Genomic DNA, 15404 nt, shown 5'->3' on the forward strand with positions numbered 1-15404 from the left:
GTAGCAAGGCAGCCGAAGCCATGATGCCCCTGCCACCATGCTTTACAGTTAGGATTTATGTGTGTTTTGCCTTTTTCTTTCAAATTAAGTTCTTTCAAAAGACATTCAGCAGTCAGTGTTTTGCAGTGTTGAATCAGACTGAAATGTAATTTCGTTTGTAGTGACCTTCCTTTAACACTTTTCCTTTTTCTTATAGTGGACACATACACAGAGACTTTAACGTGAAGAGATTGCTGCGGACGCTTTGAGCTTTTACCTTTGAGTTCTTTAGTACTGAGCATCGTGCTCTACGTGTAATCGTGGACAGCCAATCCTATCAAGAGTAGAAACATCTAACAGCAGCCTCAAACTTGCAGAGGAGCTCAACACCTTTTTTGCTTGGTTTGAGACCACCCCTCCACGACTGACCCTGCTCCCCACCTCCCCTTCACCCAGCACATCCACCCTGTACCTCCAGGAACATGAGGTCAGGAGGAGACCGGGGTGAATCCCGGAAGACCTGACGGCATCCCAGGGACTGTGGTTAAAGCCTGTGCGGACCAACTGGCAGGGATCCTCATCAGGTTATTCAAACTCTCCCTGACTCATGCCACCGTTCCCACCTGTCTGAAGGCCTCCGCTATCATCTCTATGCCCAAAAAGACTGATATAGACAGACTCATGGACTACAGACCTATAGCCCTCACATCTGTAGATTACAACGTATATATTGTTTGGGACTGCTTTGGTACCTCAGGCCAGTAATTCACTTAACAATTAAACCAATTACTGTAACTATGAAAGGTTGAAAAAGAAGAAAATGAATGCTTGTGAATCACCAAGTCAAGGAATCGTGACCTTAACCCAATCAATGCTGTGGCATGACGTGGATAGAGTCATTCAGGTTAGACATCCAAGACATATTTATGAGACCAGATAAATGGTGCAAATACCCGTCTGATCACTGTGCAAGTCTCTAAAGACCTTAAAATACAACTGTCTGAGTGTTATTAGTTTATTTGAATTTTAATGACCACTTTGCTTTTTGGAAAGGTCAAAACCGTCACTGCAGGATGCTTGTGTAAATACATGAACAGAAGACCAAATGTCTGCCATTTCCACTAACAATATTTATTACGTACAGTGTTTGTTTCCGAGCAGAATTTGAATTTTCTATAGTAAATCTAATTTTATAGCATCAAAACAAAACAAAAAACAATACGCTTGTGTTGGGAGCAACATCTGTGTGAGGTGAACCTCTTTATTTTATCACAGCTGATGGTAATAGCTCTACTCTCCCTGGCTTTTATACATATTTGGGTTTTGTTTGTTTGTTTTTTCTATTGTGACTGAAGATGCAATCATTAGAGATAATCAGTGCAGAAACCCTTCTAATTCCAAAGGGCAGAGTATTCTTCTTGCAGCTGAAGACCTGCTTTCATCTTACAAAAGTAATTTTATGGCTCCTGCCCTGCACAAGCCAAAATGGGCAGATGCAATCTTACCTGCGTGTAGCTTGTGTTCCTCACTGACCGCCACTGCTCTTGTGTAATGTAGTTGTCTAAACCATGACTGCACTGGGTGGGAGATAAGAAGACATACTGTCAAGGCTCGGTTTATTGCTGTTACTGCAAAATTCAGGAAAAAGGCATGATTTTAAGGTACGGAGAAAGGGGATGCAGAGGAGGGAGGCAAAACAGCTATAGCCAAAGAGGCTTGAAAATAAACTGGTTTGGAGAAAGACTTAGGAAAAGGGGGAACAGAGAACAGGTGAAGAGGGGAAAAAGCTGCAGAGCTGAGAGGTTAGATCTGACATCTTTAGAAGCAGACTAAAGGATAGCTGGCTCAGACATGAGAAAGCTCTGACAGCATGTCTCACTTTACCGTTTACTCCTCTCCTCAGCAGCTAATAACACAGCAGGCTGGAGTTTCACAGATATTATCCATCATACAGTCTGTCTCAACAGACATGATGGTACACGTGAATTCAGGTATTGTAACCAACGTCTTAGAATAGAATAGAATTAGAATAGATAGATAGTCTTAATTTACAGCTCAGCTTTAAAGACAAACATTCGAAGCTGAGTTTTGTAATTCCATTCAGAGTATTAAAGTACCATGCAATTATGCTTATTAGTGGCCTTAAAGGGGCTTAGTACGCTCATAATCAGCTCCATACACTGATTCTTGGACTCTGCAAGAGTAGCTTAGCATGGTCCACATGCACAACTCTGCTACTGTCTTTTTATGCATCCTCTCAGTTCATTCACTTTGAAATGCGACGTTTCAATGTTTAAGGCCCTTTTAAGACCAAGCCGAAATGGGCAGATGCAAACTTAACTGCGTGTAGCTTGTGTTCCTCACTGACCGCCACTGCTCTTGTGTAATGTAGTTGTCTAAACCATTCTAACCATTACCAAACATGAAGGACGCTGAGTTTCTGCTACACTGAACCACCAACTCTTGAGGAATGAAAATAAGGAAAACTCATTTGTGTTTCACACAGCGGGATTCTCCTCTCTGAGGATTTCAGCCAGTTTCATCACTACTTATTAACTTTTTCAGTCCCCTTTGCTCCCTCTCACTCTCTGCAGCATGCACGCTGTATAATGAACACACACACACTCCTACACAACCTGTCAGAAATCACAAGACATGCTGTTTCCTCTCCTGTTCTGATGATAATTTGCCTGTTACAAGGGGGAAGCGCTTTTCACAACCCATCAAAAAAATTAATTACACACAATGTGGGAAAGTCTCTTCTGAGAGCATTTGAGGTTTCAGACAAAAGTATGAAAATCAAAAACAACGCCAGCTCGAGACAGGTGTGCGACAGACACCCACACTGATTTTGTTTTTCTATATGGGCGATTGAGTGGCGCAGCGGGTGGAACTGTCAGCTCACAGTGAGAAGAACCTGGCTTTGGTTCACACATACTTCTGCCTGTGTCTAAGTCTTCTCACCATGGTTCCTCACCCTGTGGTTTTCAGGCCGAAGGCATCTAAAATCATTTGGACCCTAAACTGCCCATATGGAGGAGACACAGGAAGCATGCTGCGAGTGCAGAAAAGCACCGGACTGTAGAACAGAATGAAGTGGAAAAGAAATAACATTTTAAAACAAATGAAAGGAAAAAAGTTTTGTCCCTAAAGCCATCGATAAGGGTTTGAAATGCTAGTGCGCCTCAGCTTGAATCACAAAACAGAATATTTTATAGAGAAATTCATTCCTCCTACTTCTCTGCTCCTCTGGCAGATTTTTTTCTCCCCTCCACCGTTTTTTCAGCTTCCTAATGATCCATTAAAGCATTGACTGTACTGTAAATCACAATTACAAAAGCAGCCAACCAAGTTAGTCATTAGTTCCAAAGCAAGTAGTGGTGTCTATGTGAAAAGGCCAGATAATTGCTGCTTGAAGGGCTGCTGCATCAGTTGCAAACTGCAGAGTTATGTAATACTGTGAAGCAGAGGGCAAACAGAGGGAAAGTGCTTTAGGAAAATAGACCATAGATTTATTAAAATAGACTTAAGTTGAGATCTCTGGTGCTATTAATTTAAAAAGAAAACCCACTAAAAACGTCACCAAATTACTGTTTAAGGGCATATTTTGGCAGGTGTTGGTGTTCCACTTACAACTAATTTCCACTGCAAGTTTCTGTTTTAACCCAAGCTCTTAAATATTTTTCCTCTTGATTTTACTAGCAACAGAATTTCTGACATTAAAGAGAAAAAATACTAAATAGATCGTTGGAGTATTCGGTCTACTTAGAATTAATGATAGGTGGATGTAAATACAATGGTTTAACTTTTTTCTGCAGACGTTGCATATATATCACAGCATTAACAGCTGTGGTTTATTTTTATTTTAATTAAAGAGCATAAAATAAAACATTATAGATTTTATTAATAAAACCAGTGTTTTTCAGGCTCATTCGCTGCACTAAGGTGGTTGATTTGTCTGTTTTTTAACTTACAGATTTGATTCACCTTTACTTGATGTTGATCCAGGAAATTTTCTGAGGATTCTTTTACCGTTGAAAGATAAATAAAAATACAAATGAAGCTGAAATAAAAAATTTTAAAAAACTACATGATGAAATTGTTTATGTTTTCCAGACATGATGACATTAAAATGTCTCTTTGAAAGCAGGAAGCAACCTGCTCATTCAATGTGATATATTTGTGTTGTATTTAGTAACTCGGGGTCTTATTCTGCAAAATGATTGACTATACTTCTTTAAATGCAAATTAATAATAATAATGTTTCAGTACTTTCACACAAATAGGGGTTTGAACACAGAAGGTTTTCTTTTATTGGACAGGGAATGATTTATTTTCTACTAATTTCACTGAGGTACCTCAACTCTAGTAGAGCTAAATATTTTGTGACAACAGGTCCCAGATTTTCAGGAATATCACTTGTAGTCATCTTGCTCTCTTTCCTATTCCCATAACTTCCCAACTCTACTTGGGAGCACGTTCTTGCCTATTTGCAAAGGGGAGAGTTACATAAGATCTCTTTTAATAGCATAAGAATAGAAATACGCCATAGTGGGTTTATTTAGTGCGTTATGGAGATTTGCATTAGTGGGGGCAAAGTATAGCATGATTAGCAAGAGCGATTAACTTAATGATTAGTAATTATTAGTATTTCATTTGTTTTGTTTCTTTAAGCAAACAGCAGAGAGAAGAGAATGAGGGAGTGAAACACTGTGACCCTCCCTGTACCTGCTTTTCTGCATTAAACAAGCCTCCAGGGACCAACAAGGGTCTGGGTGTGGACCTCCCCTCACTGTCCACAGAGGGTGCCCTCTCGCTACCCCAGGAGTGTGAGCGCTGCATCATGGCCTGACGCTGAGCTGTCACTCCTCCTTGTCCCTGACCATCACCTCCATCTCCACTGCTCTTATTGTCTTTGCTGAGCTCAGACTGGGCTCCGTGGGACGATGGCTTCTTTTGAGGTTGAGCTCGGAGCAGACTCCTGGGGGTATCATACCACAGTCTAAGCAGACTGGGAATCCGGTATTCTTCACTATGCCTTCGAGATGTACGAGATGCAGATCTGGAGGAGCAGGAGCAGGAACAGGAGGCTGTGTTGCCCTCTGGGATAAGCATGGGTTGAAAAGGAGAAGAAGGAGGAGTTGGGGGTGGTGCAGAAGGAGGTGAGGGAGGAAAAGAAGGAGCAGGAGGAAGGCTGGCCACAGAGCCAAATTCCTCCCCTACTCCCCCGCTGGCCATGTCCAGACTCCCCGTACATGAGGAATAGCTCCCTGAGTAAGAAGAGTGGCTGCCTGTCGCTATCCCAATCCCACTGTCTAGTGAACTCTGCCGCCCGCTGTCATGGAGACGGCGAGGATGGATGTGGGTGGAGGAGGGATGGCTCCTGGAGCCTCCCAAAACAGCAGAATAAAGCCGGTCATCTGAACTGGCCAGTGCTTTCAGCGTGGAAGAGCTTGAAGCTGTCTCACTGGAGAGGTGCAGTCTGCCTAATGGCTCCGCCCACACTGGAAGTCTGCTTCCATAGCTCGCATCTGATTGACTGGAGGAAGAGCTGGAAATACTGCTGCGGTCGTCTCCAGCAACAGACGTACTGCAGCTGTAAGAGGATGCTGAAGAGGGAGAGAAAGGTAATTGACTGTAATGAGTAATAAGTGAGACACACACTGAAATAAATCAGTTTGTAAGCACCAAACGCCGCAGATAGTGATGTTTAATCAATAATATATAAATCAAACCTTTAACTTGGTGCTGTGGGCAAATTATTACAACTCTGTGAAGTCAGTGTTCAATCATCTGCACATTAATTACAGTACAGGTCATTAACAGGTGCTGCTAATCAGTGCGGGCAGGAAAAGGAAATATTTATTTCACAAACCCTCAGCAGGCATGAATCATCTGCTCTGACTATACTGACATTTACATATGTACACACATAATTACGATGAAAATCCCGAAATACCAGCATGAATATAGAGCAGTGATTAAACGACTGTGTGGTCAGGTCAGCGGTCCAAATATACGCGGAGCAACGACGTGAAAGAGATTCATAGTTCACAGAAACATCTGAAGGTCCTCAGACGATGCAATTTTTCCCTATGAAACATTATGAAAAGAGTTATGTGTTGGCTGTGTAAGCTGAGGTGAACTTTACAAAATAACGTACCTGTGCTGCTTGCTAAGCTGCACTGAGACAACATGCTCAGTCTTTTCTCCAGCACTGATGCCTCGAGGTTGATTCGTTCCTCTGCTGAAGCTGGATCGGCACTGGGATCTGCTACGTCAATAAATAATTGAATGAACGGTTAGTTGCAAATCTCATTAAGCCATACTTTACAACACAGAAATCTGAGACATTTTACTATTTAATGAAAAATATTAGCTCATTGTTTTTGTTTTTGCTTTTAATTCGATGACAGCAACAAATCTAAAAATCGGGATGGGAGCAGAAACGGGGCGGAAAGGTAGGACACACCTACAAACCTCAATCTACCGAAACTGTAAAGAAGACATGGCCAAAATTCGCCCACAACAATGAGATGATTTAACAAGTTCATGAAAATTATGCTACTACGAAAGGTGGATCTACTGAATGGTGGGGTGTGCTTTTAGTTGCACATGAAGTTACATTGCAGAATAAAACACCAGGCCATTGACATTTGACTTTTTTTATAGCACAATAATAAACTGTTTCATTGTGTTAGAGTATATTTCAGATGCTGCTGTGATCTTAATACAAAATGTGTAAAATCAAAACTAAAGTTGTGAGACATCTGCTGCATTTATCAGGCTGCCCTTTAAAATATGAGTGTGTGTGCATGTGTGTGTGTGTCCATCTAATTCTTTCAACAGCTTGTAAATTTAACATCTCCCGAGGACGCTATAGGCGCCTCGACAATCTGTTAGAACACTAATTTTGTGTAAAACCTTGCTAATTACACTCCTAATTCCTGCTATATATACATACTGCAGAGGCGAGTGAGTGTTAGAGGGGCAGCATGGCTCCTGTTTGTGTGTGCGTTTGAGTGTGTGTGCGCGCCAGTGTCCGCACATTGCAGTGGGTCAGTGGGTGCTTGTATAGGTGTCAACAACCTAACACCTGGAACTCTACTCCCTGGACTCCAGCAGCTAATGCTAATATGTAGATGCCAAGTTTCTTCACTACACTATGTGAGGTGTCAGCTAACATTTGCTAACGTAGCTACTTGACTAATTATAGCCAGTTCTCAGCACTGAATGTCACAGTGGGGTTACAGTGGGCCTCATAGCTAATGACGCAGGCTGGTTAATGCTGGAATAAAACTTAGAGGGAACTTTGGTTTATTTTCAACCTGGAATTCATTTTCCCCCCATTTCTGTCAAACTGGTTGACCCAGATATTCAACGCATTCACACAGCTATTTGCCCTGATTTTGTTTGATCTAGTCCTAGTTTGTCTGTAGACATGTTTTACTCCAATACCAGTATTTGCACTTGCAATGTTTATCTTTAAATATAGATTTATAGTAAGCTAAAAATAGAATATGTAGCGCATAAAGTTATATAATGAGTGTGGGCTTAAAGTGCAGAATTTGCAGCTTTAGCTGAACAGTACTGCGTTTATCATTTTCATGAGTATAAGGAGCTTGGAAAGGAAAAAGAAACTTAGAGAAGTCCAGTCTCTTTCTTTCCAAGCTCTTTTTTGTACTGCCGTGACCTTGATGACTGAGAACCTACACAGACATTTTCATGAGTCATTCTTATACATAGTTTCCAACTTTTGTCACTGTTCAGAATGTATAGACCTACCTAAACACTATATTTAAAGGTACTAAACAGTACTGGGGCTATGGAGCAATGTTTTTATCACTGGCTCTTCTGTTTTGTTTGTTTGTCTTATGCATGAGTTCAAGAATATTTATTATTCCTGGCTATGATTTCACATAATTCAGCTAATCTAAAGAGGGAATACACAAAGAAATGAAACAACAACAGGCAGAGAATATGAGGAAAAGCATAGATTCAGTATGCAAATGTTAATGCAGATAAAAACCTGTCCTAGTAAGCTGGCAAAGCCCTTGCTGTTAAAGAAGAACAAGTCTTAGGACTGATATTTGTCCTCAGCGGTATAAAACTTCAGTACAGCGCTGTGCTTACTGACATGTGAGATATAAATAATTCTTCAGAGACTTCCAGTATGATGGATGACTGGGGGAAAATGGGTCCGGGTGAAAAAAGACAGATACTATTTTAAGTTTGAATGCAGAAAAAGTGTAGCAATGCTAGCTAATGTGCAATGCTGTGTCAATGTTCATTTCACTACAAACTGTAAAAAATTACACGTTGATGCTCAGGTGATGTTTATTCAAACTCTCTATTCAGTTCCCGAAGCAAAAATTACTGTGGAATTAGAAATATATTACAGTAAAGCACAAGTCACACACAAAGGAATGACACCCTTAATCTACAGCATGACTCTTGGGGGCATAAAGCATGTGGTGTTTCTGTTACTGTGGCGCCTGACACAAATGTTAAACATGTGCAGGAAACAGGCGGCAAATCTTTTCATGGAAGTCACAAACCGAGTCAAGTGTCCTTGACTTGTGAAGTTGTTCTTCTAAACATGGAAATAATAGCTTCCTAGCTATGCCAGCTTATACTGGCATCGCTTTCGGGCTGATATATAAAATTACACAATTACACAAACAGACTGATTATTTCTGATCCTCTAAAAATGTGGGACTATTAAGGACTAAAGTAAAACACATCACCACCACAACAGCTGTCCACAGTCTTATCACCACGGCCTGTCCATCTTTTACCTACATTTTTTAACTTGCACACTTTTGTAAACATATTCCTGACAAATTTCACTTGTGTTCTGTTTGCAGTTTCTAAGTGTTTTTACCTGGCAGGTCAGGTTGCAGGCCATGTGGTGCCCTGCTGGGGTTGATGCCCCTGACGATGCAGTCGAATAGAAAACTGATCTGCTCTCCTTCTGAACAGGACAAGAAGAAAACACCAGCCCCTGGACAAGCGAAGAGGAGATAATGTGTATACCATAAAAAACAGTTTAATAAATAATATAACAGACAGCAGGAGTGAGAAGACTGCTGTAGTAAATTGCTGAAATATTGAGTGAAACATTTTTAAACAAGGCCAAATAATATTCACTGTGGTTCAGACGCCTGCTGTGAAGGCAAAGCTATTTTTTAAAGGTTACATAAAATGTCTATCAATTCAAGCTCCCACTCTCCTATAAAACCCACACAGAGGTGGATGTCAGTGAAAACAAAAGGAAGGGAAAAAATAATTTAAAAAAATAATAATAATGAAGCATCAAAACTTCACGCTACAAACATTTAGGGGGGGAAAAACTGCCATAAATCAAGGCATTACTCAGAGTTTTGGCTAAGAAATAAAACAAACGTATGAAACTGAGTTTGCTGTTAATATAAAAGCAGCTCAGAATCCCAAACAGAAAATTGTTCACACAATCTATTGGCATGATAACATCATTCAGTCCTAAATAATGCCACTCAGTCTTTTAAAGGTATTTTCAATAGTAGTAATTTTCTTAAAGGAAAAACCCAAATGTCACAAAGAAATTGTGCCCATGAAGCCCCCCTTTAATAAATAAGGAGCGCTGGTACAATATGCTTTCAGATGACCGTGTGGCTCCTCAGACTGAATAATTGAAAAGAGTTTCTCGTTTATATAACCACTGAACATTAAATGTAATGGAAATACATTAGCTGAATTATGTGTTGCATTTTCCCTGAGTCAGTGGAACAGCGTGACAGCGACACACTGCTTCAGTCGGTTTTCCACCACAAGAACTATGAAAGCAAGCACTTTGCTAAAAAAGTGTGTGTGTGAGAGAGAGTGAGAGCTATTAGACCGATGAATCATACAAAAAATATACGGAGGTGGAAATTAGCATAATATTAGCCCCCCTTTAAACAAAGAAGACACATCGTAGCAGTAAGAGTAGCTGGTATATGTTAGGTTGAAATAAACTCTTTTTTTCTGCAATTATCTCTGGGGCTGTTGCAGCGATGAGACCTTTTTGTACACACTTCTCATTTATTTCTCACAAATTTACAAAACTCTGCTGTATGACAATTCATCTTCAAAGAAACAGGTTTTTATTTGCTTGTTGCGGCGACGTTTTCCACTGAAAACAAAAAAAAACATTCCTGTGTGCAGGCGATTTGTGTTCATCTAAACTAACTAAAAACTATTTTAAAAAGACTTTTGGTTTTGATTCAACACCCAGTCTACTGAAGGATGACGATGGCTTTGACTGTTTCACTTCAAGAGAAAAAAAATCATTTCTAATGACAGATGGAGACAGCAAGAGACATTTTAACCTCTGTGGATCACCTGACACTTTATCAAAAGACAAGAGAGTTGCTAAAGTTAGATTTACTTTTAAAATGCCCTTTGATCAAGAGAACGGGGAGTAAACTAAAGGATGATACTGTGGAAAGGCAGAGGCACTGAACGATTGCTGACATAGCATGTGAGTTTAAAATTGCTTTTATCTGGATCACAGGACTTGACGGCGACCCAAACTCTGCGGAGCGTCATTTACGTCTCTGCATGTGTACCCTAAAGACGCGTGTGTGGATGTGCGTGAGTTTCTGTGTAACCAGGTCGCCGTGAACACGTGCGGCCCCGATAAGCCAGGAAATATCCATCCAGCTAAGGTGCAGGCTCTCTTCCAAACATCATCGGTTACAGAACACAGTGGCCTCATTATCACATCTAATAGAAGGGGCTCTGATATCACTTTACACTGCTACAAAGTGCATGCATGTGACTCTACAACCCAAGGCACACACCCAACGGGCAACCATGAAGACCTGATTACTGATTACTGCTATCCCAAAGGACCGCCTGGTCTGTTGGCTATCGGGGGAGTGTACATGATTAGTGCCCATGACACTAAAAAGGCTTGTCATCATTACTACAGTGCATGACTTTAATTCTGAAGCCGACTTTGAAAATGCAGATGCAGCAGAAAGTACTGCAGGGCTTGACAAGAGCACGAGCAGTTCTCAGTTTTCTGTAGCAAAATAGGGCCACAGAACTGTTAGTCTCATTTAGCATAATCGTTCCAATGCATTTGCACATCTTTGCACTGATGATGTTATAATAATCTTCTGGGAACCTTTGAAATTTACAAAGAGGACCACACAAAATTGGTGGTCTGTGAAAGAGCGCTGTGATTTCTCCAATGATGAATAGAGATCATAAGACTGTCCATGATTAAAAGCCGAGTGATAAACAGTATAATTTCCTCTGCTTACTGAACAGATTTAATGAGACTGATAACTCGAGCAGAGCTAAATACACTCATATTTTATTACCAAGTAGCCCCAAGCAGAGAGTGGTAAAGGAATCGCACAATATTTGCAGCAGAAAACACATAAATTGAGCAAAATTCAGGGAACAGTTTGAAAACACTTTAGATCTCAACTGGGGAAAAAATCATGCTGGATATTTATACTGATATGGACTGGGTGATGTGTTAAGAATGAAAAAATACCACGTCATTTGATAGATATTAAATTTGTCGGCCTGCAGAGTGCTGAATTCAAAGTGAAAAAAAGATTCAGCAGGCTAGGCCATTTTGCCTGGTTTGTATGCCCCCCACATGCTTGTATGCATGCCTGGCAACAATGAAAACATAATTTCCCAGAGGTGTTCAAATGGATTTAGTTCAGGCAGGTGTGGGCCAGGAACTAATGGTATTCATCAACATCCAGGAAAAGTTGCACTCTTGACACAAGAGGCCGGGCACTGTTGTGGATCATGATGCAGCACTGTATGCTCTGTCAGTAAGTCCAAGGACCTCGTCCTGATACCTGGCGGTCAGTGTGCCATTCTCTAGCCTGTAGAGGTCTGTGACCAACAAAATGTTATAAGCAGCATAACATTCTCCGTGGCTTCTCCAGACCTTTTCAAGCCTGTCACGTGTTCACAGGGAGAACCTAATATGTGAAAAGCACAGGGTCCCAGTGGTAGACCAGTAGTGCTAGCCAGTAGGTGCAGGGCCCATAGAGGATTTCGGGCCCTCAGGCGACCAGGATAAAGTTTGGTCCTGGATGGTTTTGTCAGAGACATTCACACCAGAGGGCCACTGAAGGTCTTTTTTAGTATTCTGACAGATCTCCAGCCTCTCTTCTGAAATCTCCTCCATGCTCTTGAGACTGTGTTGGGAGACAAACCTTCTGGCAGTAGCACGTATTGATGTGCCATCGTGGAGGAGCTGGATTGCCTGTGCAACATCTGTAGGTGTCGCCTCATGCTACCAGCAGTGACACTGACACTAGCCAAAGAATGTCAGTGGCCTTCACCTGTAAATCCATTCCTGTTTCGGGGGTTGTTGCCCCTCTAGTCCCCTTGCTGTTAATTTCATTAACACCACAGCACCTGAAACTTATTAAAAGTCCTCCTGTTACTAAATCTAACCAGACTGATAGCCCAGAAGTTTAATTGAATTGATGCTATAGTGTGATTAAAAAGCTTTTTCTATGGGAGTAAGCTAGAGTACCCGGAGAGAACCCACATAGACACGGGGAGAACATGAGAAGCCCAGCTGGATTCTGGATTCAGACCCACGACCTTCAGTTTTCAGTTTCAGTTTTCAGTTTTATTTGTCATATGCAAGTTAGCACAGGGTCAACATTGCAATGAAATGTGTTTGACGAGCAGCAGTCACTCAGCAGCATGATATAGTAGGAGAAAATATAATAAAATAATTTTAAAAAATAGAAAAATAGTAAGGAGCAAAATATTAGAGAGACATGGTAAAAGAGAAAAGATGACTAAATGTATATGTATCTATAAATATAAATATATGTACACTTGTGATTAAATAAGAAAATCTTGAAAAGAAATATGACGGGAGGGCAGATGGGATATTGCACAGGAATGAGCAGCAGGTATGATATCTTGGTATGATATGAGAATGCTAACCACTGTACCACTCTTCCTTCGCTGACGTTAAAGTGTGGCTCTTCTGGCTTATTTAGAAAGCATTGTTCCCAGTTTCATGAGAGCATTTACAAGAGGATCTACAGAGAACGAGTCATGGCCCAAAAATATGATGTTCATTCTGCAAAAAAATGTCAATTTTCATTATAGCCTCTATAGATTAGCTCTGGCGAGGTGTCTGGTAGAGTTAGATGTGAAATGTTGAAAGCCTGCACTCCACAAAACTACTGCTCGGTGTGGACGTGTCACATGTACTTACCAACTACAAATAAACATGTGAAAATGTAAACTAACACTGCGCTTTACCTTGCACTCATGCAAGGAATGTCAGTTGCCTACTCGACTCTCACATCTTTCTGCTTCTTTCGTGCTATGCCAAGAGAGTCTCTTCCTACTGCCCCTGTGACTGCTGGGTAATATGCAGATCAGATGAAGGGGAAAACTATGATTGGACATGCAGCCACCAGGGAATTTGTGACTGGCTGAGTGTCCACTACAGGGGAGTGACTGGTATTTATAGATGTTGCTCATCAGAACACTGAAACCAGACCTCGTGGTTATTTTTGTACACACACACACTCAAAAACACAGACAATCGCAAAGCAGCATACAAGGACAAAGAGTTCTAACTAAATGAAAAATTAAATCTTGCATTTCCAGATACCTGGGTGACAGCAACTTGAAAACTTCAAACAGGTTCCATTATCACCTTTGTCCATGTATCTGCCCCCTCCCTCTCTAATTCACACACACACACACACACACATCCCATCTAAAAACATAAAGCTGCCAGTCATTCTTTACATTCATGCCCACATGAGCCGGACATTCAGAGGATATCCAAACCCTGGCAACAACACAAACACACACATACATGCCATTATTTGGTGGGCAGGTGGGCAGTGCGGAGGGTTCATACATAGAAAGTGGATATAGTTACGCTATAAACGCTTATAATAAATCACGTTTTTGCAAAGGTGTGTTAGCGTTAGTGTGACAGCTCTATTAACCCGTGAGCACTGAAGCAAACTTTAAAGGAGGTTATATTAACCTAAGTAAAGACCTTTTTAAAAGTGGAACTGCTGCTGTGATTGTGCACTCTATCAACTGTTTCTGGACCAAAGAATTAACTAAAGAACGGTTGGTTGGATTTTAAAGTTGAGCTTCAAGTATTGTTAAGGTGAACATCTGTCTTTGGTGGCTGAATGCATTCTCACGGGCGGTGGCTTTCTTCTGTTGCGTCCTTCAGTGTGCAATTTCCACTTGAGTGAGTGAGACCTTGAATTTCCGTGAATATACTCGGGTTGTCTCTAGAGGACGAGCACAATCTGTGATTAACCAGGCACAGTTTTCTCTGTGGTCATTCGAGCTCACACCTTTTTTTTTTATATTTAAACATTTTTAAAAACTTATTAAATGGACTGTCAGTTCATTTAGTAGTTCTTTTGGAGCTTGAACTTTTCAGCTTAGGCTAATACGTCAAGAGAAAATAAGAAAAACATCTGTAATTTCATGACAAAAGGGGAAGTTTCATCTGCTGAGGAAGGTCAAGTAACATGATCAAAAGCTCCAGAACACTTTATAAATGTGGGCCTGTTTTGTCAACGTACAAGCCTTTTCATGTCTATGTGTCGACAATGTCAGATTTCACCTGACTTAACATATAAAGGTCTTTGATTCTGAGGGACTGACATCGCATTGAAGTTTTGTAATCTCTGATCTGACATCATCCACTAAAACATAACAAATAATAACAAATCAAAGGACGTGATGTAGTAGGGCACTGCGAGTGATGATTTTTCACTTGGTAATAGAGTGTTTCATTTCTGGGTGCAGGCTGTAGGGCTAAATAAATTAAAGCTTCTCAGTCCAGCAGATACTTACAGTATCCACACCGAGTCCCTCCCTCGAACACGAAGCCATTTGGCACAGCACCGTAGCGACGTAACGCCGACAACTTCCAGTGGCCAACGACGACGGGAGGGAGGCCTCTGGTGAGGACCAGCAAGTTGTTGCACAGGTGGAGTGATGCAGGACCGCTTTCCAGTTTAGTACCTGGTTCGACGTTGACGCTAAACCTGTGGACTGGCAGGGAGAAGAAAGACAGACGTTTGAAAAGAGCGTTTCATGGCCATGCAATCATGATGGCTTCGAATCACTTAGGCTGCAGACAACTAAAGTGCCACTGATCGTGCAGCACATCCATCACGTAACACATGAGGCGGAGCATAAAAACGCACACGTGCATAAACACATATGCACCACGTAACTGATGACTGCGGCAATAATGATTGAGCAGTTTTTTAAGCCTGGCAGGCTGCAATTTGTCATTGCCCAGTTTGTGCAGATGGCCCCAGTGCGGTGCCAAGGACTGTCTCTCCCTCTCAAAGCCATGTACTGCACAGTGCCACATACAGAGTACAAGCATGGGAGTGAAAGAGCCA

General features: G+C 41.3%; 1 protein-coding gene across 4 annotated transcripts in view; it reads right to left on the reverse strand.

Annotated features, from left to right (window-relative positions):
* Positions 1 to 15404, reverse strand: part of dok7b (docking protein 7b) — a 31785-nt gene that overhangs the window by 11864 nt on the left and 4517 nt on the right. For 2 of the 4 annotated variants that reach the window (XM_085161905.1, XM_085161903.1), the window contains exons 5-9: positions 14845 to 15045; positions 8864 to 8983; positions 6143 to 6253; positions 4708 to 5588; positions 1485 to 1556 (exon numbers count right to left, since the gene is read on the reverse strand). In XM_085161905.1, the coding sequence (XP_085018031.1) occupies positions 1485 to 1556; positions 4708 to 5588; positions 6143 to 6253; positions 8864 to 8983; positions 14845 to 15045 (1385 nt within the window). The remainder of the gene's footprint in view (positions 1 to 1484; positions 1557 to 4707; positions 5589 to 6142; positions 6254 to 8863; positions 8984 to 14844; positions 15046 to 15404) is intronic. The other 2 variants (XM_085161904.1, XM_085161906.1) reach the window with 2 other exon arrangements.

This window comes from Neolamprologus multifasciatus, chromosome 6 (assembly GCF_963576455.1).
Source record: "Neolamprologus multifasciatus chromosome 6, fNeoMul1.2, whole genome shotgun sequence".
In the NCBI taxonomy this organism is placed as follows: Eukaryota; Metazoa; Chordata; class Actinopteri; order Cichliformes; family Cichlidae; genus Neolamprologus; species Neolamprologus multifasciatus.